The following is a 27,069-nucleotide window of genomic DNA, read 5'->3' on the forward strand; positions in this document are numbered from 1 at the left end:
TTTATTTTGCTTTTGTTTTCCTGAGAAATCTGATTAACCGGATCTCTGTTTTCTTGTCTGCTTTCCCTTCTCTCTCCTCCTTTTCATTTGCTCCGTTGTGTTGCCTTTTTCCCCATCCTCTTCCTTTTTTTCTCCCCCCACCCGGTCTGGTTTGATTTCTGTGTCCTCTTGCTTTTGCCTCCTTCCCTTTGACTCCAAGCGGGCGCATCAGTTACACAGACATGTATGAGATGCTGAGACACATGTCCCCACCTCTAGGCCTTGGAAAGAAATGCCCTGCTCGCGTTGCCTATAAGGTAGACCAACCCCCCTAGAAACTCCTGCCAAACCACCAGCTTTTTGTGCCGTGGCTGAAGTGGGTGCCGGTTTTCTGTGGCATTAGTGTTGTTCTCCTGGACTTTTCTCGTGCTTTCTCTGCTTTCCAAGCAGACTGAATTTTGGATCTTCTGCCTTTTTTTTTTTTTTTTTTGGTAACCTTTTTTTGGTCTTTGGAACTATGGCACATCAGTTTGTCTTTCTAAGTATGTCTCTGTTATCTCTATCAGTGTTTCTATCTCTCCTCTCTCATTCTGCTTCCATTTAGGCTAATCTGGGGAGGGAGGGTGCTAATGAGCAAATTACCCTGCCAATAGGATCCCCATTTATCTTCCTACAGCTCTTTGACTATCAGCTCTCACTAGCCCTTCAGTAGTATGTTGTTTTTCCCCCCTCTTAATTAGATCAGAGTAATTAGAGTAGGCAGTACTGTAGGAGTTAGCAAGCTATTAAACAGAGGCAACACCAGAAGGGCTCCTTAAATACCCTCATGAAAGAAATTATTTTAACAGAGAACATTTAAGACAGTAAGATTAAGAAATCACTCAAACTTATTGTTTATTCTGAAAAACTTTTTCATTGAACCACAAAATGTGTTAAATCCAAAAGGCTGCTAGCTGCTGCCTTTTAGACACTGCCTGGATGAACACAGTGGAAACTCAGATAGACACGGAGCCGAAATTACGGAGCAGACCCAGACCCCGCCAGTTAAAGCCATGCTGCTCTCCCAACAGCTCGCATGGCGCTTGGAAATTTGCATTTGCAGGGGCAATTCCTTGGAAGGTTTTAACATGGAACCTCACAATTTTGGAGGGAGAAGTTTGTCATAAGCATTTAGCATTGCTGTAATTGAGTATCCATCAAACTCCACAGGGTTTTTTTGCTGTTGACATCATTTCAGCCACCACCAACCCTAATGACTGCACCCCACCATGCTTGGTGCAATGGATCGACAGCCCCTCCAATAGTACCTGTTGTTCACTGAGGCCATGTGAAAGCAAGATTTTGTGAACACACTCAAGCTAAAGTCAAACCTAGGCCTGCCTTTATGTAGAGCACTTAGCAGCAAGAAGAGGTTCAGCTACGGCTTCCTACAAGATCCTTCCTCAATGTGTCAGGATTTAAAATAAAAAGAAAATTAAATATAACCTTAAAGCTAGCCAGTTAGATATCATTTCTGTATTCCTTTTGATTTGATTCTGGTCACTTTGGTAGCTGCTTTAAAAGAGCATCTCTATTACAAGCAATTCATAACCACCATATCGTAACTAAGCTTGAGAAACCCAGCTACGTCAAAATACCAGCTCCCAGGTCTCAGGTATTTCAGGTAGATGAGTAGATAGATAAACATCTGTATAAAGGTACCAATTATACACAGAAACCCAATGACTTTAAGGTAATCAATATCTCATTTTAGCACCTGTGAGTTTCCATTGACTCAAAATGGAGCTGTGTCCTGCTGAAAGCCCGGCAGTAGGTGTTTGCAGCTGGGCAACCAGATCCGCTTTGTGGTCACACATGCGTACCAGAAGGATAAAGGTCTCCCTTATTTTTTTTTTCCCAAATCTTGTACAGTTAAAAAAGGAAGAAAATAAAAGGGCATAAAAAGATCATGTGTTAAAATAGGCATTTTAAACAAGCCTTTTGGCTGATTTTCATAGCGTGATTTCTCTGTGCCTCTATGAGATTGTTCTCAACTGTTGCAGCAGACTTTCCCTGGGCAGAGGCACTGCAGGTGTACCTTCCCTAGTCTATCTTTTCGCTGTGAGTTAGCTGTTGTCTTGTTTAATTTGTCTGTCTTTACAGAACATATCCACAGAACTTAGGTACATATGAATGGTTTCTTTTTAAAATACAGACTCCTGATTTTTTTAAAGATGTCTTTAGTTTTTACCCATCTACTTAGAAACCTCTAAAAGGTGTCTGACTGAACCATAAGTAGAGATGGGTTCAAGTCAAACAGCTCAAATCTAGACTGAACATCAGATTTCTCTGAGCTTGGAGGTGATCAGATTCATTTTCTACGTTATCAAAGAGCCCCAAACTACAGAAATACAGACTTAAGAGCAGATCTAAATTTTTCCCATGGTGTAAGGCTGCAGCTTGGGCTGACCCCTTCTTCCAGCTATGGCTGCTGATAAAACTAAACCCTCATGGGGAGGCAATACCAGTTTTCGCTCCTTCCCTCCTCCACTTCTATGTGCAGCACTAGGAACAGCACGTCCATGGAGGCAGACTGCTGCTGAGCATCTTCCCCCAGATGATGGCTCCGTGTGGGTCGCAGCATCCCCCTGCCCTACACCTGCCAGATGCCCCCCGCCCCGGTGTCACCCCTCCTGTCCTCCCACAGTTGATGGGAGACTCGGGGAGGACAGCGCAGCCCACCCAGCCACACACACCTCCGTGCAGAGCCAGTGTGCAGTGGGACAACGACCCCCTCGTCCTGCAGCCGTAGCTCAGTCAGTGCCCACAGCAGCCAGGGCTTTGTCTGTGCTATTTTTCCTCTCTCCCTCTGAACCAAATGATTTTTTAAAAACCTTACTGTTCTGTCTGGCAAAAGCTCTTTTGCCCCACATGTCCACCCTTTTTCTTTCCATATATATTTTTCCCAGTCCTCTCTGCAAAGGTTTTGTGTGTTTTCCCTCTGTCTTCGTCTGTGTTGCCTTCTCAGTATGTGTACGCTGTCATTTCATTTGGATTTTCCCTCTTTGCAGCCTCCTTGGCTGCTGTCCTTCCTTTCTGCTGTTTTCTGGTTCCCCTTTCTCAACTGTTCTCCTTGGTCGGTGTGACCAGCCTCTGCAGTTTCGTGTGCGTGACTTGCTGCTTGCCCGGAGGTGCATGCGTGGGGTCCTCTGGCCGTGCTGCTTGGGCACCAGGAGAGCTCTATCCCGCACTGGGGGGGTGAGAAAAGGGTGAAAGAACTGAATTTTAAAATCTATTCTACCCAGTCAGCTGAAAAGAGGGAAGAAAACCACTTTGACTTTACTCTGGTGTCTTGAGATTTGGTTGCTTGTTCATTTTCAGATGAGGGCGGTGGTGGTGTTTTCACTCCATTTACAGTCATGTATTGAGACTTTGAGGCCTCTTAGACAGACTCAGCTTATCTATAGCAAAGGGTCCTGGGGTTTTATATGCTATTCAGTAGTAGCAATAAGAGCAGAGTGGCAGCCAGCTTTGCTGTCACCTGGTGTCAGTCCGTCCTTTGCACCACAGAGCTTTGCATGCATCTTTAGAGAAAATGGGAGAAGGAAATGCTGCTAAATCTCTCTGGCACTACAGTGCCATCAAAATATCTTGCAGATATCTGCAAGGGTGGGGCTGGAGAAGGTTTTTGTGAGAGCCTGACGGTGTGATTCTTAGGAGAGGCAATAACCCAAGCCTTTTCCCACTGCTCTTCAGAGTCATTTTTATGTCCCTCTCTGGGGACCGGAGAAGACAGCATCACCAGCAGGCATGTCTCCACCTCTGTTCGAGTCTACCTATAGGGGAAGCCCTGCCTGGAGTTTGCAGGGCGATGCTGGCAGCCGGAGGGGGCTCTTGACTTTATTTTGTGGTTCTGTTGGTGCTGTGAAGCATGCCTTTGCACACCCTGTTTCAAGGTGATTTATTGCAGGGATTAGGAGGGCTCTGGCTCTCCCTTTAGCACCTCCTGACATGGCCGAGGCTCCTGGATATGGGATGGGGGGTGATCTCAGGGCTGGGCTGGCTCCCCATCCACACGAGGGCTGCACCTCACCTTGCCTGTCACTGCCACATGGATTTTAAAATCTGGATTAGGTCCCTGAAGGCTAAACAAGAGTTCGAACGGTCCATTTGCCAGCTGCCCAGCCTTGCTACCTCTTCTGCACAGAGCTAGCATCGTGCATCGCTTTTGCTGGACAAGGAGCAAGATTGCACCTGCTGAAGCTAGGATGACTGCTCCATGCAACAGGTCCAGTTGTGTGCCAGAGACAGAGCCCACATTTTGGGGCACAGACCTGGCTCCTCTGTTGGCTGTGGGAGGGAGGAAGGCCATGGCTAGCCTCTCTGAAGCCAGCAGAAGAGTTAAATGAGAGCAGAATAATTACAACTAGGTCGGGGTGAATTATTCATAGCAAATAATTTATTCACCAAACTGAGCCTCATTTCCCACAAGCAGTGCTCCGTTGTCCCAAATTTATTCACATTTGGGGATTATTCCCAGAGCAGTTCTTGTCCCCGGGGCTGCATGGGAGCTGCTGATGGGGTGCTCTTAATAATTCAAATCCATCAGGGTGCCAGATAGTTTTCCTGGCATTCGTAGCTCAGTATTCTCCTCTTCCTGCTAACGTTTGGACAAACGTGTCGGTGAATAAAATTTATGGTGCAGATATTTCTGTTCAGTGCTCACATTCTGGGTCAGGCTGGGAGCCAGCAGGAGACCTTTTATCCTGGCTTTGACACCGGGATGAATTTTCCTCCATTTCTCTAACATGTTCCCTGCCTATTTGGACGTTGTCCAAGAAGTTTCTAAGCAGAAGATCTGCAGAAACCAAATGCTGAAAGGGCATAAATTCTGTCAGTTCTGCTTGACAGAAAGGATTGGTTTCTCGTTAGCGATGTCTTTGTTTATTTGCAATTAAATCACTGCTAGAAGCTGAGGGGTGTCTGCACCCCTCCTGTCCACACAAGTAACTGGAGCAAAAAGCATTGCCTCCCTAACCCTGGCTGTAATAGGTTACTACCTCGTTATCTGCACAGAGTTAATTAGGAGACTCTAGAGACAATATTGCAGCTCCTGTCTCTGGGGCCTTTTCCTGCAGAAACATTAATGAGCTCCGCTCACCCTCGCTCGCTCGGGAGGGGGATGCCTCTGAAACTGCCTAATTAAAATCAAGGGCTGGAGGAGGGTTCCCCAAGCGCAGCTGGGAAATAGGAGCGGGGACTCCATCTGCTGCCGGCTGATTTTCCTCGAACGCTCTTGGAGGAAATTGGAGACGAGGGGAGGAAGAGGAGCAGCACGGGGAGCAGGGAAGCCCTTTCCTGCCAGGTCTGGACACCTGGGAGGAATTTTTGCCTTTTTTTCATGCTCCCCAGTTATTAATTCACCTGAACACCCCTCATTTGTGGCCAACAATTCCCTGGGCACCCCAAGTGATGCAAGCTTTTTACTAGTGTGGGGAAGCATCGGGTACCCTGCCATCTGCATCAACAGGGTCGTATGTTTTCCTTCTGGCGTCTAGAAAGGTGGAAGATTATCCAAATCAGACTTTTTTTTTTTAAATCAAATTTTTGCATCGTATTCCAAAGCATGAAGAAGTGGTAAGATGTGGCCTTGAAGTGCAACTTCAGCCAGAAGAAACAGCAAAAATGTGGGAAGATGTTACTTTTACTTTAAACTGTGTACAGGCTAAACAACTGGTTCAGGTTTTTTTAACCATATTGTTGATGCCCATGCTGTGTGAAAAACATTGAGATTTTTCTCTTCTATCCTGGTTAGGGATGAAAATCAAAAGTTCTTGATTAATTTTGCAAAGAGCAATTTTGGGTCAATCAGAATATTTGACTTTGAGAAATTTTACCAATTTCAGTTGGATTCCAGTTCCTTTTAAATGAGTCCTATAGAAATGTAAATGAATTAAAACATAGGTAAAATTAGAAAGTAGCTTTGAAAGGATTGAAGTTTCTTGCTCTGCACATGTTGGAAGGAAATATTTTTATGTTGACGTTGTTTTATAATATTGGGGAGAAAATGAAGATTTCTTTTTGTTTGTAGTTTCAGTCTCTCAGTTGTGTTTCTGGCACTAGGAAAATGCACCAGACAATGTGCAGGGAAGTTCAGGTGCTGAGACCCTCCTCTGGGGTGGCTGTGCCAATATCTGGGTGACTCCTTGGGTCCTCTGGGTGTCAATGGCGGTGTGGGGACGTGGTGTGAGCACGTCTCGCCAAACTGCCTTCTCCCTTGCCTCGCCCACACGGTGTGGTGGCAGAGCTATTTTGAATCAAAGCTGAATGAATTCGTTTCTCCCAGCTGCTTCTTCTTCAGCAGGAGCTCTCCCAGAAACGTAGTATATCCATTTGAGCAATGTATTTTCTCAATTCACATTTTCAAGAAAGCAGTTTTCACTATGTCGGGAGGGATCTGGGGTGGCTTGTAGCCGAAACCTGTTGGGCTTAGCTGCAGCAGGTTATAAGGCACTTCTGTCCCGTTTAATGGCTTTTTTGGCTAAGAAATGGGCAACTGCTCCGCCCTGGTAGATGCAACTTGCAACCCACCTTGCAATGCAAGTGCCCCTCAACTGGCTGCCAACAACCTGCCCCAGGGGAGGGCAGGGACGTGCATCCCAGTTTGCCACCTCAATAGAGAGGAGAGAGGGAGACATCCCACCCAAGCCAGACCAAGCCTCCCCTCTCCTGATGTGACTGCTGGAGCCAGCAGTAACCCCAGCTAGGGGCTGAGATGCCTGAGGACCTGCACAAGGACCACACTCTCTGTCGGCTGATGGTTTATCAGATCAGAAATTGCAATGACCTAAAGGTGTCCGGGTTGACCTGTTTGACCAGTTTGCATACTGGGATGGAAAAAATGTTGTAGACCAGGCAGTGCTGAGGGTAGTGTGGAGAGGAGGGAAGGGACGTGGTCTGGGGAGAAACTCTTCCAGGTGGCTGTTTGCAGCACTCCTACGCAGCACTTGTACGTGAGTTTTGCTCAGCCAACCTTCCTGCAAGTGTACAATTGCAAGCGTGCATTTCCTTGGAAAATCTCCCTCTAAATCCTTTGTCCCTGATTAAAATTTAGGAGGAAATATCTTCATACAACATTGCTGCATGTAGCTGTGATGTGGCCTGTGTTCTGCATCCATTCTCTTTGGGAATGTGTTCTAGAAAGTCAGTTGGGGGGGGACCTGGGGCGTCTCGGTCCCAAGATGGTTTTTGGTGCTAGTTTTTGTGAGGATAGAGCTCTCCTGGAAGGAATTATTTCTCATCTGCTTGTTCTTCACTTCCATGCATCTTCCTTCTCTCTCTATCCCTTAACTCTCTCTCCCACTGAACTGGCATTCAGTGGGACTCTGTAAGTGGTAACTGTGGGCTCACGTCGATATAATAATTTTGTTTTAACTTTTTGTGTGCTGAGGACAGAAGTCTGAATTAAAATCCTGTTTTATTTGATGTAGGTGAACAGAAAAAATTGTTGTGGCGTTGCCAGCATTTGATACTGTCATTGAATTGTAAAAGGAGGAGAGTCTTGGCTTTGATTTCCCTATCTCTGAGGCTTGTCAGACATGGAAGATAACCTCTGGGCGTGCTTTAAGAAAGCTCTTTGAGATTACAGTGGTTTGTCTCAGACTTGAGGAGACAGGGTAGGTTGTTACATGAGTCTCTTGTCCCTGCAGCATGCAATGAGATCCAAAGACATGTAATAAGATAAATAAGGAGGTCTCGGCTCCTCTGAATGTCAGCTCACTTCAGAAGCAGATTTTTTGCACTGGACCAGTGCCCTGTGCCCTCTGTCCGCCCCTGTCAGCACCAGCATGCATCCCTCCTGGACGGGGGGACGTTTTCTCCTTGGCTGGCAGCAGGTACGAGGGCTGGAGTCTGTCCTCCGTCAGGGCACCAAAAAGCTTCAGGTAGCTCAGTTCATACCTCTGGGAAACTGTATGTTGGATATTTCTCTAAGCAGGGAGGCTAACCCAGTGATGGAAAGGGTTACCAAGTCTTCATTCACCAGTCTTGGCTGGTTTTAGGTAGAGCATAGGAGTAGGAGTCAGGGCTCGCACTGAGCGCTCTGCCCCGCTCTGCCTGTCGCCTCGCCTGAGACTCCAGGCACGTCCCTGCTCTCAGCTACACCGTGTTTCCCTTCACCAGCAAAAAACTGTCCATAAGCAGGGACGTTTCTACCGCGCAGCTTCCCCAGGCCAGCAAGGAGGGTGAGTGGGGGTTGCACGAGGCACCCCTGAGCCGCTGCAGTCGCATCTGAAGTGAGGATTGCACCAGCAAAGCTGCATCTCTGAAAAATACTCACAGCCCTTGACATTGCGTAGTATTATAGTGTACAGAGCCAAAGTGGGATCTGGCCCCTTCTGCGCACTCTCCACTGCGGCAGTTTACTGCCTTGGTGAGTCTGCAGCCCGCTGCTGACTGTGCTTAAATTTCTTTAGCAGCATGTTGGTCTGTTGTTAAACAAAGAGAAGGTTTCTGTACAGCGATAGGGATCAAAACAACAGCCTAAGCAGCTTTCAGATGTGGATGAAATTCCCTCCTGAGCAAGGGGCCCAGGCCAAGATAACGCTTGGTTTTACAGGCTGCTGCGAGGCTCTGCTCAGACAGATTAACGCCCAGTGACTTCCTTGGGTTGCACGTACCCTTGGAGAACGGAAGCACAGAGGCTTATCTGATATGGCTCCGGCCAAGGAAGTTTCTAAACAGCTTGTGAAAGCTGAGGAGCTGAGAAATCATTAGGCTGCTGAAGGAGAAGAAATCCATCCTTTAAATGCGTTGCTAAAGTTATCAGCAAGGATTGGAGAGTGCTTCCCTGCCTGCATTTACATGCTCTGCTGCCAGCAGCCTTAAGGGAGCCACAGCTTTCCAAAGCAATCTCAGGTACTTCATTGCTTACAAGAATGATGAATTTGCCCTATCAGAGGTGGTCCTGACTGGTGATGGGGAAGGAGTTGCTGTCTGAAGATCTTGGAAGATACTGTTCCTGAGGGACTCTTCCGTGTTCGGACTGAAAGAACGTAACTGGGGGAAATTATCGTCGTACTCATGTTAATCCAGCTTCTTCCTGTACGGGTAAGGCCTGGATGTAGCTCATTGACTGGAAGGAAAGGAGAATACCTTCAGAGCTCCTGGGATGCCCACAGGGAAAGGAGGTAAGAGACAGAACCCAAGTGTCTCCAATGAAAAGGATATTGCACACCTTTACCTATTAGCAGCCAGACCCAAACTCCCCCAGAGTACTTGAGCCACACCACAGGGCTCACCAGCCTTACCTTCAAGTGTGCTTCAGGCCATGTACAAAATGCATCATCACGGCACCACTGTGGAGACTGCACAGCTCCTGTACAAAGCACTCACACGCCTCCTGTTGTCATTGTCACCAAAAGTTCCTTCCTCCCATCCACTCACTGGCAAGGTCACCCGCACAGCTGGAAGAGGCCCAGTCGCTTTCTGGATGGAGCTTCATCCTCGGATGGTGGATGCAAATCCTCCATCATCTTACTTCATTTAACGATGCTAGGTCCCATTTGTTGCTAACGCTCCTGTTGTAGAACCAGAATATAGACGAAGGTAGCTGGTGTAGGAAAGGATGGCAGAGGTGGCTTCAAGGCTTATATCTTCTGAGCATGCTGCTTTGGCAGAGAGAGCTGTGCCTCTCAGCTGAGAGGTTTTTTCCACTGGCAGGGGTGACAGGTACCAGCCACATGTCTGGAGGCTGCGGGTAGGAAGATAGCTGGAGACCATCAGGAGCAGGGTACCAGGCTGTGAAATGGGATGAGGGCATTCAAACTGGCTTCTTTTGGAAGAACTCTTTGTAGGATTGCAGTACAAATGCTGGCAAAGCAATTGTTTAACGACTAAAGCCACTGTTACAGCTCAGACCTGCTGTGAAAAGGAGTTGAGATCTATATGGAGAAGATGCATTTTAGCTCAGTGCACAAAAAGTTAACACATGTTTGTAACGTGGCTATTTCTAAGGGCTCGCAGAGGGGGAGGGAAGGGGTGGCGGGGGGAGGAATCCTGACCCCCGCTCACAGCCACTGCATTTCTCTCTCCAGCGCCTGGTGCGGATGAACATGCCAATCTCGCCTGAAGATTTAACTGTTCACTTCACGTCCACGCTGATGGCCTTGATCCGCACTGCCCTAGAAATCAAACTCGCCTCAGGTGAGAGGGAGGTGATGTCTAACAGCAGGCGTGAGCTCAAACCCCAACTTGTCTCTTGGTTTGGTGTCCTCCCAAAACCACAGAAATCCGGAGCCATGGGGAAATCCTATTTTCCTATTGCCCGCCTGCCAGCGCCCAAGAACAAGGGAGCCCCAGGGACAGGCAACAGAGAGGGGTCCTGAGCATTGCTCTGCCTTTGGGGTGGCCGCATCCTGACATCCCTGTCGATGAGATGTGGAGAGCTTTGACCACCCCAGCTGGGAGCTCTCACAGGGCGTGAGCACAGCCCTGCGCGTGTGCTCATTGCTGTGTAACAGAAATGAGAGTTTCCACACCTCTTTTCTTAACTGTTCCAGCATGAGGGAAAAACAGCCCTTCTTCTCCAACTGCTGTCTGCTGGCAGCGAAGCAGTGACTCCAAGTGCCATGAACTGCATTCCGCCTTGAGATAAAATTTAATTATTTAAGTGTTTAATCAGGCATTTACTTGACTTTCCAATTAAACATCGCAATGTAATAAAATCCATTGGCCTTTTCTCTGGGTCGTTATGCTCTTTAATCAGGATGGCTGGGGTCAGAATCAAGGCGTGACTGGCCAAAGCACTTTTATATCTAATTTAAAAGCTAACAGGAGGTAACAGTGCTCTTACGAGCAAAGGGCAGGGCAGGGTTAGGATGTTGTGCTTTTCCTAAGCGGTTGTAGGCCAGCCATTCAACCTTTCTGAGTTAATTACCTCCCTCATATGTTGCTTAAACTTTCTCCTTGATGCTTTGGGTAGGCACTGTTGGAAGAAGACATAATTTAGAGGCCACTGGGACTCCCCTAGGGAGTGACACCTGGTATCAGACACTCATTTCTAAGGATGCGTTTAGGACTGCCTGGGATTTTAGGGGCCAGCGCCTTATTTTAGTAATAATCTCTAGATAAGGACGCTGAGAGTGTGTATCATTTTAGACTTCTAGTTATGTGCCAGTAATGGTAATTCAAACAGCCTTTTTCAGTTGAAAAAGGCTCCCCCCCCTCCCAACTTTTTTTGGCCACGCACTGGAAGGGAACCAGAGAAGAGAGCTCAGCTGATAGCACTGGATTCTAAGGTTTATATCTGCTGTGGGTTGTGAGTTTTTGACCTGTTTTGTTGTTACGTGCTTCATTTGAATACGTTTCGTGTGCTACATTTAATTGAGTCTTTAGCGGGACTAACAGGCCCTTAATAAACCCTCCCTAATGAGTTTCCATGTGGGAGTTCAAACCGCCATGTAGCAGAGTACCCAGAGCCTCCTGCCATTACTTTTCTCTTAGAAAAATAATCTCTGTCATTCAGATGAACTACTTAATTGCCTTCTGTGCGGTGCATTCACTTGGGAGCTGGCCTGTTGGCTTACATATACTTTAATCACTTTCCACTTGTGTATTGAGACCTCACTTTGGCCATTTGAATAATGCCGCTGCGTTTGGCTTTCTGTTTTACCTTGTGATATAGCTGCTGTTTGATGCTGCTGATACAGAGCAGCGTGCTTATGTCTCATTGCCAAAAACTTCAGGAAGAGTTGTTGGTGGAGAGGGTTTATAGTCAATCACGGCATTGCTCATAGTCCAGCACCTCAGACCAGGTCCTTTGCATCACACCTGGGAGGTGCTGCTGCTTTCTGCTGACACTATCCAGCACCCCAAATGAGCAGGCACCTGCAGTTAGGTAGAATAAGTCTGAGCTTAAGTTTAAGCCCCAAGGAACAGCAGAGGGTCCAGCAGGTTGAAGTGATGATGGTCCTGCTGAGTTCACACACTTTTGTCATGGAGGAGGTCACCGATTCCCTTTGCAACATCTGCTGTAGCTGGTGCTGGCTTGGTGTTCTTGAGAGATGGGAGTGGGGGAAATGCCTTCTCCTGTGCTTGCTGTGCAAATAGTGGTATGTGCTGAAAGGACAAGGGTTTTCACTCTTCTTCGTGTGCCTCTTTCTCTCCCCTCCCTTTCTACAGGGGGTGTTAAGCAGCACCAGTGTGATGCTGAGTTGAGAAAGGAGATCTCGCTGGTTTGGCCCAATCTATCCCAGAAGACTCTGGATTTGCTGGTGCCTCCTCACAAACGTAAGTGGTTCATCAGCAAGCACCCAACCCATCCCAGCCACGTAAGGTTTCTCCCTGCTTGCCTGCTCTGTCTCTAGCCCCATCTATGTGCACAGTCAACTAGAGGATGCAGCAAAGAAACCGAGAGCAGTTCAGTTTCTAGGTATCCTCTCCGCAGGGTTCACAGCCCGCACTTCCACGCCATGGTCATATAAGGAGTAGGGAAGCTGAGGTCACAGCTAGGCATTTTTTTCATCATGCTACAGTAGATTTCCTGTACTTAGAAAAAAAACAAAACACAAAACAAAAAACAGTGCCAAGAAGGGACTGATGCCCTGTGTGGCCTCTTCCAGAGCTTTGTCATAGCTTTGTCTGCCTCCAGCCTGTGCCTTACAGGATGGGAGAGCAATTTCTACCATCTGGGCTCCAGAAAACCAGGAGGTGTTACAGACTCAGAAGTGAGGTATTTTGGGGCTAAAGGCCTTTGTGTTACTTGATGATGTCCTAGGCAAATGTGCTGAGAAAAAGGAAAGTTTGCCATTATTTTGATCGGCGCAGATGAGGGCTCTGGTTTCCTGATTAACGAGAAACAGTGCAGAGCAATAAAGGCATTGTTAATTAAGAAAAATGAGGGAGCCGAGGAAGTGCAAATCAGTGGGTAGTCACTGCTTAAGTCTTTTCCTCCCCTCCTCTCTTGATGCTTATATGTCTGCTGCTTTAACTCTTTGCTCTACGGTAAATGCTCCATTGCTGTGCAGGCAAGGGCTGGTAGCAAAGCTGTGAGGGTGAAAAAGACATCTGGAAAAATGAAATACTCTTTAAATGTATATTAGCCCATTATGCCCCAGTTGACTGTAATTCAAAGAAATAGGAATAAGGCGTCTTTGTTGATAAAAAGCTGGCTGTGGATCTGGTATTAATTTAGCAATTCTTCTGTTGGCAATGCTTACAATGCCACAGAGTTTTCCTGCCTGTTTTTTTCTACACGGTCTCTGTGAATATTTGCCACAGAGAGCTAGAAACAGGGGCCATCCTCCTCAGATGTGTAAGGCAGCAAGCAACAGGCAAGGATCTGAAGAAGTCTGTTGTAACTTTTTCTTGGTCTTTTTTTCTTTCTCCCACTTTTCGGTGTCTGTTTTGCCTCGTTATTCTAATGTCGCCTCTTCTTTCTCCTTGTTTTTCACACCCATTTGTTGTTATTTCTTGTGCTCTTTGACTTATTCTTCTCTTCTCCTGATCCTTTCCCGTTCCTCACCTGAATGTCTCTGCTGTGTTTCACCATCCTCTGACAGCCGATGAGATGACTGTGGGGAAGGTCTACGCAGCGCTGATGATATTTGACTTCTACAAGCAGAATAAGAACAGCAGGGAACAAGTCCACCAGCCGCCTGGAGGCCTGTGCCAGGTACTCAGCCAAAAGGGGTCCTTCTCGGTCCTCCCTCTGGGGTCCTCTCCTCCAGCGCTGGGCACCTCTCACGAGAGTCACTGGCACGTTTCATCCAGAAAGTCTGGATGCTTCTCCAGGCAGGATTTGAAAATGCTGTCTCAAAAATGGAAACCTCTCCTGAAAGTGTCTCTCTCTCTCTCAAAAAAAAAAAAAAAATTAAAAAAAAATTGTCGCAGTTGCCTTTTCCAGTAGGTCTGGAAAGATCTTTTCCAAAAAATGCCATGTGACACTTGGCAATCTAAGTCCTATTTTCAGAAGTGGCCTAGGGACTGGGGAACAACTAAAAGATTTCTTTGGGACACCAAAGAATTATTGAAAGCTGATGATAATTTGGCTATAAAAAGTTTAAGTTACTTTTGAAACTGGGAATTATTCAAGATCATTTTGGCTCTAATAGATCTGAAGATTTTTAGAATTTCTTGAAAATATTTCCACACAACTGGCTTGGGATTCAAACCCCAATGGTTTCCGACAGGACAAATACCTATTGATTTCAGGATGATCATCCGGCTGATCTCCAGCATGGCCTGTCTGTCTGTCTCACAGATGGGAGGCTACAGCAGACCCAGTGTCACAACGAGTCCCCCGAATTGCACAGCCCCTTCGGTCACACCAGTGTATGAAATCCCTGCTGCGCTCTGGTGACCGGGGGAATACTTTGTTAGAGGGAAGGGGGATTGCAGCACAACTTTGGCTTGTGCAAAGCTGAGGGCAGCAAGTGTCCTTCAGAGCATCTTACAGCCATGGGAACGCTGGGGTGTGCTTTCTGCTGGGCTGATCTCTCAGGGTGACAAAGCGGACTTTTTATTAACTAGGAAAAGCACTGCAGCCCATCGTCTCCATACACAGCTCTGTCTCTGACCACCTTTCCTTGCGCTTTGCAGCCTGGACCGGTGTCGCTCTTCCACCCCCTGAAGGCCACTTTGGAGCAAACCCAGCCTGCAGCGTTCAACAACGCAAAGGCGTTCCTTCGCCAGAAAAGCTCAGCCTCACTCAACAACGGGGGTGCATTGTGAGTATCCCGTGACCTCCCCACCAAAGCTGTAATGCACACTGGGTGTATGCATCAACCCCGACCACTGCTGATTCAGTTGCTCTGGAGGTGGGGCAGCACAGCTGGTGACACCAAGACCAGCAGTGCCTTCATGCCATGGCTGGGACAATTTCCCACCAGTGGCTACCAAAAAGCCTCCATGTGGCTCTGCTTCCCACTGCTGCCTCAGGTGCAGTTATCCACGTGGTGGTAGCATTGGGTTCTCGAGAGCTGCATGTTTTCTTAATGGTCTCCTCTGAATCTTAATTGGAGAGCTTTCCGTTATGGCTAATTTTGAGCTTGCTTACAGGAATTTGGGATCATTGCAAAACAAACAAACTCCGACCCACCAACCACCACTGTAGTGAGTTCTTGGGAGTCAAAAGGTCCTTGCGAACAAAGTTGTCCCTCGAGCTCATGGCACTTGGTAACAGCAAGAGCTTCTTGAGACTTTCCAGGACAGAATCTGGCTCTTTCTCTTTCGGCAAAATAATACCTCCACGGAGAGCTTACCAAACAGTTATAGTAACAGTAATCCCTAATCAGTTCTCCATTTCCTTCTCTTCTTCAGGTGACTTTTGTCTGGGTCACAAGCGCTATGGATTTTTAGCGATAGATATCTGAAGTTTAAATGTCCCAAATAACCCCAATGGGGAAACCAACATCAGGCTCAACAGTGAAACCCAGGGCCACCTGTACCACTGCACATTCAGCTAATGTACTTTAGCACGGTTACAGATGTGTTTGACCAACGTCTAACCGGTCTTGCATACATAATTTGCCTGAACTCCAAAATTCTTCACTCTTCTTCGTCAGAACTTAAGCTGCAGAAGTTGTTTTCCTTAGTTACTGAAAAAAAAAAGCGACGGCTGGTTTGATTTCCTTGTTGCTTATTGGATCTTCAGGCTGTATAGGAAGTGGCCCTGGCAAAACCCAGGGGACCTTATAGCTTCACCAGAAGCTGTGCTTATCCTGCAACTAGTTTCACAAGCGAAACCTCAAAGGGTATCTGAGTGGTTTACCTTCATCACAATAAGGTCAGCAAAAATCTCTTTGCAAAAGAGTTAATCTTTTTTCCTCTTTTCCGTCTGACAGGCCAGCCCCAGAGGGTGGGATCAGAGAGTCCAGTTCTTGGGGGACCCAACGCACCCAGGATGTATTTTATGAAACCAGGACACCAGCTTTTGAACGAGGCCACTCAGAAGAAATCCCCATTGAACGGGTGAGCAAACACGGTGAACATGTGAAGACAGGGTGAGACGCGGTAGATTTTTAGACATTTTAGAAAATGTTTAGAAAAAACAGGTGAAGACACGGTGCAATGCAGCAGACAGTAGATCCATCCCTTGAGACGAGAATTGTTCTGTCTCTTACCACCCCAAGTTTGCTTGAACATTGTGGAGAAAAACCAAATCTGGTAGCTTCTACGGTCTGATAGCTGTACACATGGACATGCTTTTCATGGAATTATGTGTCTGCTGTGGTAGGTTACTTAAGGTTATCTCTTCCTAGTTGTCCCATTGTCCCAATCCCATTGTCATCAGTGTACAAACTCAGATGAGGGGTTTCACAGGCCACAGCTGGGGCTTATTGCCATGGCTGGTGGAAGAGCTTGGCCCCCTATTTTCCTTGTTGAAGACAGCACTGTAGATAGAGTAACCTGGGCACTCCACGGCTCTTCATTTACTCTCTTTCCCATACTAGCATCTCTTCACAATTAAATCAAACTTAGCAGAAGCCTTCTCAGTTGATGGCTTCAAAGCTGATGTTCATGTTCTTGCTACTGAAACCATTTCTTGTTTCGATCAGGTGGTAGAAATGAGGGAAATCAGCCCCACACTTGCCAACGGAGAGCACCAACCAGGCCTGGAGAGCCAGGGGCGAGCAGCTTCCATGCCGCGCCTGGCCGCTGAAACTCAGGTGAGCGAGGGGGCCTTTACTGGCGGTAGGATCTGAGTGGGTCAAGAACTCAGTATCTTCTTTCTGCTTGCTGTGTTGTTGGAAGTTACTTGTGAATATTTGTTTTAAAAGATGTTTGCTGAACCTGGAGACAGGTAACCAGCCTTTGTGCTTGGATGGCAGGTATTCATGTGTAGACACAGAACTGTCCCCAGTTTTACTCCTCCCTGGTTGCAGCAAAAAGCAACCCAGAGAAATCCCTCTGTCTGGCTAGATAACTGATGACTACCTACCCCAGAGTGTCTGTTCTGATTAACTGGGGACAATACTGTTTGCCAGCCTGTATTCCTTGAAGGCATATGTTTCCCATTGACAGTTGCGTGCCATCTATCCAGACAGACAGTCAAGGAATGCTTCTGTGCCCTAGCCAAAAAGAAAGCTGGAGATGTGCTGTCATTCTCTTTGATGAATGTAGTAGGTACAGAAAATACCAGGGAGACTGCGCCTGGAAGGCTGCATTGAGACATTAAGCATCCTCCCTGGTTTTTTCCTCTTCCCACAGTATTTAGCATATACTGTATTGTGACTTTGGTCAGTAAAATGTTGTTGAGGATTTCCCTTGTTAACTTCTTGTAAAGAAATGTCATCACTAGAGCTGACTTTTACAGCAACTTGTGGATGCTACTTAGTGCGCAGGAAGTCATGGTTTTCACAGGTCATTTCTGGGCATTTCACATGTTCATTGCTAGCTTGTCCTGGATGCTCTCCAGCCACCGTCCTGCCTCCTGTGTGTCAGAACATCTTACCACTCATAGTCATGTCTCTCTTATTCAAAGGGCCTGATTCATACAGTCAGGAGTGAGCAGCCCGTGGTTGTGGGCTCTTTCCATTGCTCTCCATGGGAAGCAGAATGTGAAAGATATGCTGCACCCTAAAACTAAAAGCCCGTGTATTGCATACACAGCAATAGCTCCAACAGATATAATCTTTTTGCTAATGTGCTTGGGCTGGCACAAGCTACACTTCATCGGCTAGCAAATTTCCCAGCTGACTTCAGAAACTGCAGTCTTTGTATGAGAGCTGGGATTCTCTGCGTTATCAGGAACACTACTCAACATGCTTAATAAAAGAAACAGACCCCAAAGCAAACCCATCCTCCTTCCCTTCCCCCTTCCCAGAACAAAGTTGTCCTTTATTCTAGACCACAAGTAGCATCTTTCCTTCGAAGGCAATGCAGTTGGCAGCAGCAATGCCAGCAGCAATGCCAGCAGCACAAGCCTTTCCTTGGGAAACTCCTCTCCATTGCAGTCAGACATTTGCAGAAGTGAGTGTCTCTCACAGAAGCACGGTACGTGTTCCCTAGGGCACAGCTGCCCCATGTGAAAGCTGTCTGATCTCGTTATGAATCAGGCCCGTAACATCTGAGCGGATCTAACCTCATTTAATAATACAATGTTTTGGTGGTTGTAGCTTTGGCTGAATAACTGATGTACTTTCTGTGTATGTCTTCCCCTTCCATGCCCTCCACCCTCCCTCTCACGTGCTGCTTCTGCTCCCCCCAAACTTTGAGTTCTTTATAATTCTTATTTGCAATGCTTTCTGTTTCTGGATGTCTCCCTTTCTGTTTGCCTGTCATTCCTCTGTCTTTTTATGTTCCACTTTTAAAAAAAAATCTTCCTATGCTTTCAATCTCACCTCCTCCCTCCCTCTTTGCTGTCCTCTCCCATCACCTCCCCTCCCTTGTCGTCATCGTGTCTGCTGCACATCTGCCGTGATGTCTGACAATGGCTGTACTGTGGGGCTGCTTCAAATAATGTCTCTCATCTTGTCCGAATTGTTTGCAGAGGAGCAAAGCACGGTCACCTGGGAGTTACCTAGCAGTATGTAGTTTGCACTAAGTTGTATCCTATTAAATTCCTGTTAAGAAATAATTAACCTTCCTTAACCCTTTACTTTTTTCCCCTTCTCATTTGGAGTCCAATGTTGCACTGACGCAGCCGCTATCTCTTTCTACTTTGCTGCAGTTCCCTCGAACCACAATTGCACGCCGCACGCTGTAATAGCAGGGACTTTTTGTTTGTTTGTTTGGCTTGTTTATTTGTTTTTGTATGCCTTGTTGCACAGGAATTTAGGAAGTGAAAACAATTGGTTTGGTAATGAAGAAGCAATTAGTAACTCTCTGAAGGGTTATGGTATAGTCTCCCGAGGCTTGTGGGGAGTCTGTGCATGCCCCGTTAACGTAACGAGAGCATTGTCAGGATTTATGGAAAGGGTATTCATTGCTTTGCCACTTCCCATTAGTGTCAGTGGGGACTTCTGTCCCTAGAATAAGCAGAGAATCAGGTCCAAAGTCGAAAGATAAATGTTCATTTCTTATGGATTTGGATCGCTTTTTGTTGGAAAATCTGTCGTCTTCTTCCTGGCAGCTCCTAAATGGATTTTGGAAATCTGGATAGGTGTTTTTAGTGGGAAGTATTTTCACTTTTCACTTTTTTTTCCCATATCAGTCAATTCCTGAACCTGACTGTCCAGCTTATGGAGCACTCTGCCTCCTCCATCTTCAGGCTCAACAGGAAGCAAGGAGGACAAACATGAAGCTCTTCAGTATAATTTCTTGCCCATAGAAAGTGCACACAGCAAGAGACACAGGAGGAGACAAACGCAGCACAACACGGTCCTGCTAACTGAACCGGTGCAGCCCCTGCGGATGCGCCGATGCCGCAGGCTGTGCTGTGCTCCCCCACCCCAGCAGTGTCTGCCTTGTGTCTCTGACAAACCTTCCAGCTCCAGCACTCCGCCTTGCCCACCAGTGGGAAGAACCAAAATTTGGGTAACTGGCTAGCAAGAGAGAGAGCAGCAAACAAAAATTCAGCCCAGACTGCACCTTTGCATGCAAGATAATCTGCCCGCAACAGCCCGCTGGGAGGGAGAGCGGTTCTTTCCACTCAAAATAATGAGCAGAGCTGCGAAACAACTGGCTTTGCATTGTGTAAATATCACGGGGCAGCGGAGATCTGAATTTCAGGGTAAGCAAACAAAATAGCATAGACAGTAAAAATAATACAGGGCTCTTTGGAAAGGTTACAGTGAACAAAGTAAATGTTCTCCGAGAACTGTTTTTGGAGGCACATATTGGATTGTGAATTCAAACAAACAGAAGAGCTGAGGGACCGGAGGACATCTTGAGCTCCCTCCCCATCAGGCTGGACCGGCGTGCTCCGAGGTCTTTCCTCTGCCACGCAGCTTTGATGCAGCGGTAGACCCTTTGATGCAGCGGTAGACCCAGGGAAGCCTCCAAGAGGATGATGAAGCCCTGTCTCCACCACAGAGCCAGCTGAAGGCCAGCAGAGTGCAAGAGAAGGACACATGGGAATTGTCCTCATTTTCTGAGCTTTATACCTGGGGATTGGGCAGTAGGGAAGGGAATGGCTGCGAGAATAGCTGTCCTGCAGTCCACTTGTCTTGGTTTCTGCAGAGCATCTTTGTAAGTTTTTGAACCTAAAGGGAAGGGAGCAGAGTCTGGAGCTGCCACTGGCACAGGGACAGGGTCCAGCAATGCCCGAGGAAGGCTGTGTTACTGGGCTCAGAGTCCAGATCTTTGGCCACAAATTATTTGAAAACAGCAATAGCAAACCCAGGTAGTCATTTTTGGAGATGTCCTGGTAGAATTGCAGGACATACATACTATCCTGCTTGTCCTGGCCACAAGGACTTCAAGGAGTAATGGTGGGACAAGAAGAGAGGTTTAAATGTTTGACGGGAGTTGTCTTCAGTTGCAGGGAGATAGAACTAATTACTAGGTGGCTTGGCCTGTACCTTGCCCACTTACTATTCCTGATTTTTCTCCCTTTCCATGGGATGCCCAGCAACGCTTTCATGCTTTCCTCTTTGGAGATGCTTCGGGATGACCACAGGCCCTGAAGCAGCTTTGGGTGAAACTAGTCTTGGAGAATTATCTTTGTGAGATGCTTGGCTACTGTGCTGCCCTATGCCCCTGCTAATCTACTGTTGACTCCTGTGATGCTGTGTTTGGTGTGAAGTGCTGCATATCGCTCTGCACCCATGGTACCTGTGGATTGGCACTCTGCTAAAAGTAAAGCCCATTTCAGCAAACGGAGATCACATTTGCTCCTCAAATTTAGCACTAAATCTACCATTCCACAAGTCCTTCTGCCCATTCCAGTTATATCCAATTAACCATTTTTCTCCTTCCCCTCCTTGCCCCTTTCTCTTACTGTAAAACCCTCCCCATGCTGGGAACCAAGCAGCTGAGCACGGTGCAGCGCCTGCCCTCACCCTGCTCCGTGTCCCTCCATCTGCCTTGCAGCCCATCCCGGACACGAGCCCCATGAAGCGCTCCGTCTCCACGCTGACCCCGCAGCGCCCTCATGCCATGCACCTCTACGAATACTCCTTGGAGCGCATGCCACCGGAGCAAGGACATCACCACCATCACCACCGCTGCCACCGGCGGAAAGAGAAGAAGCAGAAGTCCTTGGACAGGTCCCCCCATCAGCTGGCCGATGGAGAAGCTGGTAAGTGCTTTGCAAACAAGGATTTGTCCCTCATCCTCCTCCCTTCAGGATGCACAGTGGTCATCTGATGTGACTTGGGGTCCTGTCTGCATGGAAGAACCTCCCTGTCCCACCCTTGGGAGTTCCTCCCGTGTTGGTGAACCCCAACCGACATTCTTCTTTCAGTGGCCCAGTCTGGTGAGTCTTCTTCCAAGGACAAGAAGCAGGAACGTGGCCGGTCCCAAGAGAGGAAGCAGCACTCTTCCTCCTCCTCCGAAAAGCAGCGCTTCTATTCCTGCGACCGCTATGGCAGCCGGGACCGTTCTCAGCCCAAGTCTGCCGATCAGAGCAGGCCCACCTCACCCAATGGAGGGACGGAGCAAGGTCCACACAGACAGGTGAGGAGATGCAGGGTGGGAAAAAAGCCCTAAGGTCTTCCAGGGATGTGCACACCTTTTCCATGTTTTGCTTGAAATAAAGGAGACAGAACAGGGAAGGCTGGGCAGTAGGAGGTAAAGCCATTGAGGTCCTGCTTGGTGCTTCACATCCAAGACAGGGATTGGAAATGTCACTTGATGGCTCTTCAGTAGTCGCCTACAGAGTGAGCGAGTGACTCAAGGCATCTCGCAGAGACCCTGCTGCCAAGGACACCCTTGCTCGTGGTTTCAGCAGAGCAGCCTGGGAGACCTGAGAACTGGCAGCTCTTGATGCTGATGGAGAAAGTGTACCTGAGCCAAGGCAGGCTGGTAGCGTGGCGTGGGACATGGGCAACTGAACTGAACCATTCCCCCGCCAGCTGTGCTAATCTAGCAACTACTGCTGCCCCGTGCACAAACATTTGGTGGTTGCCAAAGAAATCCTTGTCATCGCAGTGCAAGCCAATGTAATAACAGCGTAGGGACTCCAGGCAGCCAGAGCTGGGATTTCAGCAGGGTTTGCTCATGTTAGCAGGATTTTCCAACTGCTGTTGCGTGGGCTTCAGAGTTGTTCCTCATTGTGGAACAGGTTAATTTTCTGAAAATTGAGGAAAATGTCCTTTTTCCCTAGTGTCAAACCAATCTTCAAACGTGCTCTCTAGCTGGGAGAAGAAATCACGGTAAGGGAGAGGGGGAATGATGGAGAGGGCAGGCCTTGGGTGGAGGGGGAGAGAGCCCAGTGCCGGGCCAGCACGATCGCTGCAGACATCTCCAAGTAACGCACAGCCACTGTGCTGAGAGGGGGGCTTTGGCCGCTCTCCAAAATCTCCCTAAATTTGCAGCCTGCCGGTGGTGTGTGACCGGCTGGGTGTCTCAGGAGGGGTGAGCAATGCTGTCAGCCGTGAGCCCCTGCACAACATCAGCTCGTGGGGAGCGGGAGGAAATCCTGCGTTCAGCGTGAGTTAAAGCCCAGGTGAAGGATTTAAATGAAGAGGCTCCATAGTGTCCCACTAGCTGCAAAATGAAGCAGCTTTCCATCTCCTTACCCTGTCCCATGCCTTTCTCTCTCCCTGCGTGGTCCTTAGCAGCATCGAGGCTGCAGCCTTGGAGGCTGTGTGCTGCAGGGAGTGCTTGGGGATGCTGCCCCACAGCTCTGGGGACACCCGGGGCGTGGGACACGCTTTGCACAGTCGTTCTCAGCTGGCAGCAGGTGTGACATTGGTGTAAGGTCTGATGCATCCAGGACTGTGTGCAGCCATAGCAAGAGGGAGCTGCAGCCCAGCAGGTCTTCTCCATCTCTGGTTGCTGCAGTCCCCGACTGGCCTTCATGTAGTTTTTCAAATGAGGTTTTTCTTTCCATTTCTTAATTTCTCCCTCTGCTTTGAGAGGCAGGAAGATGGCACTGATTTTTACCATGATGCCTCTCCTTTCTTGCATGCTCAACTTACCAGAACTTTAAATATCACTTATGTTTCAATTAAAAACTAAAACTTTCCCATAGTTAATAGCCATTCAGCATTAGAGCATCAGCTGCCTTGTATAGACCTGTTCCCCCAGTTCCAGTGGCACCTGTATTGTCCCCCATGTCCCGTGTGGGCTTAGTAAGAAGGGGAGGAGAAAGCCTGTTGTTTCAGTGTCCATATATTTTATCCACTCACATGTTATCTACTTTGAGTGGAGCTACTAATACATCCCCTGATTGGCTCTGGGGAAAAAAAAGAGATTAAAAATAATAGCAAAAGCAGCATATCGCTTCTGTCACAATGAGCTGAAGAGCCCTTGTCTTAATAAGGTGTCTGTGAGAAGCTCTGTCAGTCTGTTTCCTGCGTTATTTTGGCTCGATAACAAGGTTCTTGTTATCTCTCAAGTATTTTCTTTGTTAGTCTGTCCCTCTCCTTGGGAGACGCAGCTTTTTCCAGGAGCCCTGGCCCAGCAGGTTTCACCAGGTCCCTAGAGGCCCCTGCTTATACCAAACAGAGAGGCTGGCTTGAGTTTCACCCTGCCAACAAGGTGGCTCCATTCCAGCTAGAGCCAAGCCAAAAATCAGGACAGGTTTGGTTCAGAAAGGAGTTCTTTGAAGTTTTTTTTAATGCAAAAAGAGGAGACAAGAAAACCAAGCCATGAACATTTCATTGTGGGTCAACTCACAATGCTTTGTTTGACCCACATAGAAATGTTATGCATCTTCTGAGAATTATTTCACTGTTTCCTTTTCAGTGCAGGTGAATTGTTAAATATAAATCCCATTTCACGATCAATCTGGGAAAAGCATTTTCTGAATGAGATTAAACTTCTTGGAATTTCAAAATGTTTCAGCAGGAAGGAGCTTGTTGGACATTTTGAAAAAAGACCTCACCATTTTTTTTACAATCAAGATCATTTTCTGAATCGGTTCTGGATAAAAGAAGTTTGAAAATCTTGCAAAAAAACATTTTTAGACAGCTCAATACTTATCAAAACAATTTAGTTCTGCTTTCTTTTGTAAGTATTGTAATTTTGAGGTTCTCAGCCTCAGGCCCTTGGAAAAAGCTGGGCATCTTCCCCTAGATGTTGGGACATTGTAGATCACCGGGTGATGGTCACCATCTCCTCCATCACCATGGGGAGGCAGGTGACGGCAGGCAGCTTAGCCAGGGGGCAGGTGCCTGGGACAGGAATATGGGTCTGTAGCAGAGAGTAAGGCTGAAACATGGGGAAGCCAGGGAAGGGAGAGAGTGAAAATGAAAGAAGAGAAAGGCAAAGACTTGGCTTCCAGACTAGGAAAGACATGAGTCGTTGGTCCAGCAACACGAGCAGCAAATGCCGTATCAGTCCCCAGTGCTTGCAGAGAGCAGGGCTGCAGTGAGGCTGCTCTGCACCCCCAGGTACCGCGGGGATTGCCTCTTCGTCTGATAGGCATGGCATGACTCGTGGCAACGACAGCTAAAATAGCCTCTACATCCCGCTGCTGGGCTGATAGCCTCCAGCACTGCCGGGCTTGCCCTCAAAACTGTGCTGGAAAACCCAGGCAGAGCAGAACAAGCATTGATTGATAGCCCAACAAGCAACAACCTGATGTTTTTATGGGAAGGAAAAGCCGCCTTTTAAAAATTAAAGGTCTGGTCTCAAAATGTTAGGTCACGAAAGGCTAAGGGATTTTTAAAATGTACTTGCAGGGCTATTCATATACTGCCCTGGGAGAATGTAAATAGAAATGCCAAAAAGAGGGCCCGTTTCTCTCTCTCACGGCATTTTTTAACTTACTGTAGCTTAGTTCACTCCCACATGTCACTATTAGTAACTCAGGGAGCTGCCAGACTTTTCTACCACTCAAAAATCAAATGTGTAATATTAAAGAGGAGAAGGTGAATATGCTTTTCTTTAAGGAACCCTCTTGTTAAAGTTAAAGCCCATCCACAGAGCTTGTTGTTGTTGTTTTTTCAGAAAGTGGTTATTTAATCAAAATGCACTTCATTCCCAAAAACTACAAAAAAACAGTCTGCCCCCAAAATCCTCTTTCCACGTAATCCAATTTTGACCACAGAAATGCTCCCCAACATCAGCATTCACAACTGTCGGGTGAAGTTCTGCAAAAATCCACCCCAAAGCAAAGAGTTCCGTTTTGCAAAATTGTGTTTGCAAAACAATACCGTAGGTTTTTGAGCTGCTCCCGCCTAGTCCAGGTAAGGCGCATGTCGAGCCTGTGTATGATGTGGATGCCTTCCCTCTGGACAGTGTCCCCTTCTGTTGGAGCCGTCTGCCAGTTTGCGTCCTACCGATGCTCTGATCATTTCTGTTCTTATTTACTGCTCGCAGAACTTTAGTTCTCCAGCTCTTTACATCTCGTGTTGAATTATTTCTCGAGAACCTCCTCCCCCTAACTGTGCTTGTCTAAACTCTCTCTTTTTTGCTTTTCTTTCTTCTTGTGACTTGTCTCTCCCTCCTGTTGCTTCTCCTTCTGTTTTATACCTGCCTGCCTTTGTGTTTGTCTGGTGTTTCCCTTTTTTATTTTTTGATTTGCTTTGTTCCAATTTTTATGTAGGGCAGTGGTTCAGTTAATGGGAGCCCCTTGCTGTCGACATCTGGTGCTAGTACCCCATGCCGGGGTCGGAGGCAGCTCCCACAGACTCCACTAACCCCACGCCCCAGCATCACTTACAAGACCGCTAACTCCTCGCCCGTGCACTTCACCAGTTTCCAAACCGGCCTGCCCACTTTCTCCCCGGGACGCCTGAGCCGCGGCTTGTCTGAGCACAACGCGCTGCTGCGCGGGGACCAGCAGCCACCCCCGCCGGCGGTGGCCCGCATCGGCTCCGACCCCTACCTGGGGCACCGCGATGACACCGACAGCCCCTACCGTGCGGTGCCAGAGGACACCCTCACCTTCGAGGAGGCGGTGGCCACCAACTCGGGACGGTCCTCAAGGACTTCTTATGTCTCCTCCTTGACCTCCCAGTCTCACCAAATCCGCAGGGTGCCCAATGGCTACCATTACACGCTGGGTCTCAACACGGGCCCCGGGACTGGCACCAGAGGACGTAGTTACTACCACGAAGCCGATGAGGATGACTGGTGCTAGCGGCATGGCAAAACCCTCCAAGGTGTGCGCATTTAAAATTGATGAGTTTTATCATCTGGAAGGCTGTGCGCTCCGACACGTGCAGTGCCCGGGGCTGGAGGGGGCCCGCAGGGCAACCCCCGCTGTGAGAACTGCTCTGCCCCCGGGTCCGGAGACACTCCTGCAGCCTCTCTCCTCTCTTTTCCTTTCTTTTTGTTTCTTTCTTTTTTTTTTTTTTTTTTTTTTGCACTAGACAAATCAAGGAAGAAGGCTCCCTCCTTAGGGGAAGGCAGCGGCGGGAGTGCATCTCTCTCTCCCCCTCTCACCCACCTCCCTACTGCCTTGTCTAGTTCAAAGACACGCACCAGATGCCAAATCCACGAGACATGTGAGAAGCCAAGAGAAGAGCGGTCCCCACCTTCGACGGCGGAAAAAGCAGACTGTCGATCCTTTTTGAGATTGGCGCAGTTTTTGTTGGGCTATTTCTTAATTAATTTATTATTATATTTTTCCCCCCGGTCAGGGTGGGAGTCGGGGGTTGCAAATGGACACACATGAACAAAGACTGCATCCGCGTTTTATCTCGTTCACCGCTAAGAAGGAAGAGATCTACCCAAGAAACTGGGAGAGGAGAAACACAGACCAGAACAAAGGACAGTCCATTGGGACTTGATGTTCAGCCACAGCAATCCTTTTTGGCGGAGCCAGTGACACACCCCCGAGCTGACCGAGCGCTCCGGCAGCTGGGACTCTGCTCCGACACTGCTGCCATGTGGATCTCTTTTATTTTACTCACCACGTCGGGTCCTTCACACTGACACATGATAAAGCCACAAGAGAACTACTTTGTAAGGACTGTTTCCTTGCTGCTGAGACTTTTCTTTCCGTCCCTCTCTCCTGTCGACTGCAACACGCCCTCACTGTTTTGTCTTGTTTACAATATAAGCTTGATTTAGCAAAAAACAACTAAAAAAAAAAAATCCAGAAAAAAAAAAAGA

The 27,069-nt window shown here is 47.8% G+C and overlaps 1 protein-coding gene across 1 annotated transcript in view; it reads left to right on the forward strand.

The window, feature by feature from the left end:
• CACNA1B (calcium voltage-gated channel subunit alpha1 B) overlaps positions 1 to 26,092 on the forward strand; it is a 298,439-nt gene extending 272,347 nt beyond the window's left edge. The window contains exons 40-49 of the mRNA XM_075519947.1: positions 10,053 to 10,161; positions 12,139 to 12,246; positions 13,518 to 13,630; positions 14,557 to 14,684; positions 15,801 to 15,927; positions 16,515 to 16,625; positions 18,449 to 18,484; positions 20,932 to 21,139; positions 21,305 to 21,516; positions 25,556 to 26,092. Coding sequence (XP_075376062.1) covers positions 10,053 to 10,161; positions 12,139 to 12,246; positions 13,518 to 13,630; positions 14,557 to 14,684; positions 15,801 to 15,927; positions 16,515 to 16,625; positions 18,449 to 18,484; positions 20,932 to 21,139; positions 21,305 to 21,516; positions 25,556 to 26,092 — 1,689 coding nt within the window. The remainder of the gene's footprint in view (positions 1 to 10,052; positions 10,162 to 12,138; positions 12,247 to 13,517; positions 13,631 to 14,556; positions 14,685 to 15,800; positions 15,928 to 16,514; positions 16,626 to 18,448; positions 18,485 to 20,931; positions 21,140 to 21,304; positions 21,517 to 25,555) is intronic.
• Positions 26,093 to 27,069: the final 977 nt, after the last annotated feature.

Source organism: Mycteria americana, chromosome 17, assembly GCF_035582795.1.
Source record: "Mycteria americana isolate JAX WOST 10 ecotype Jacksonville Zoo and Gardens chromosome 17, USCA_MyAme_1.0, whole genome shotgun sequence".
Classification (NCBI taxonomy): domain Eukaryota; kingdom Metazoa; phylum Chordata; class Aves; order Ciconiiformes; family Ciconiidae; genus Mycteria; species Mycteria americana.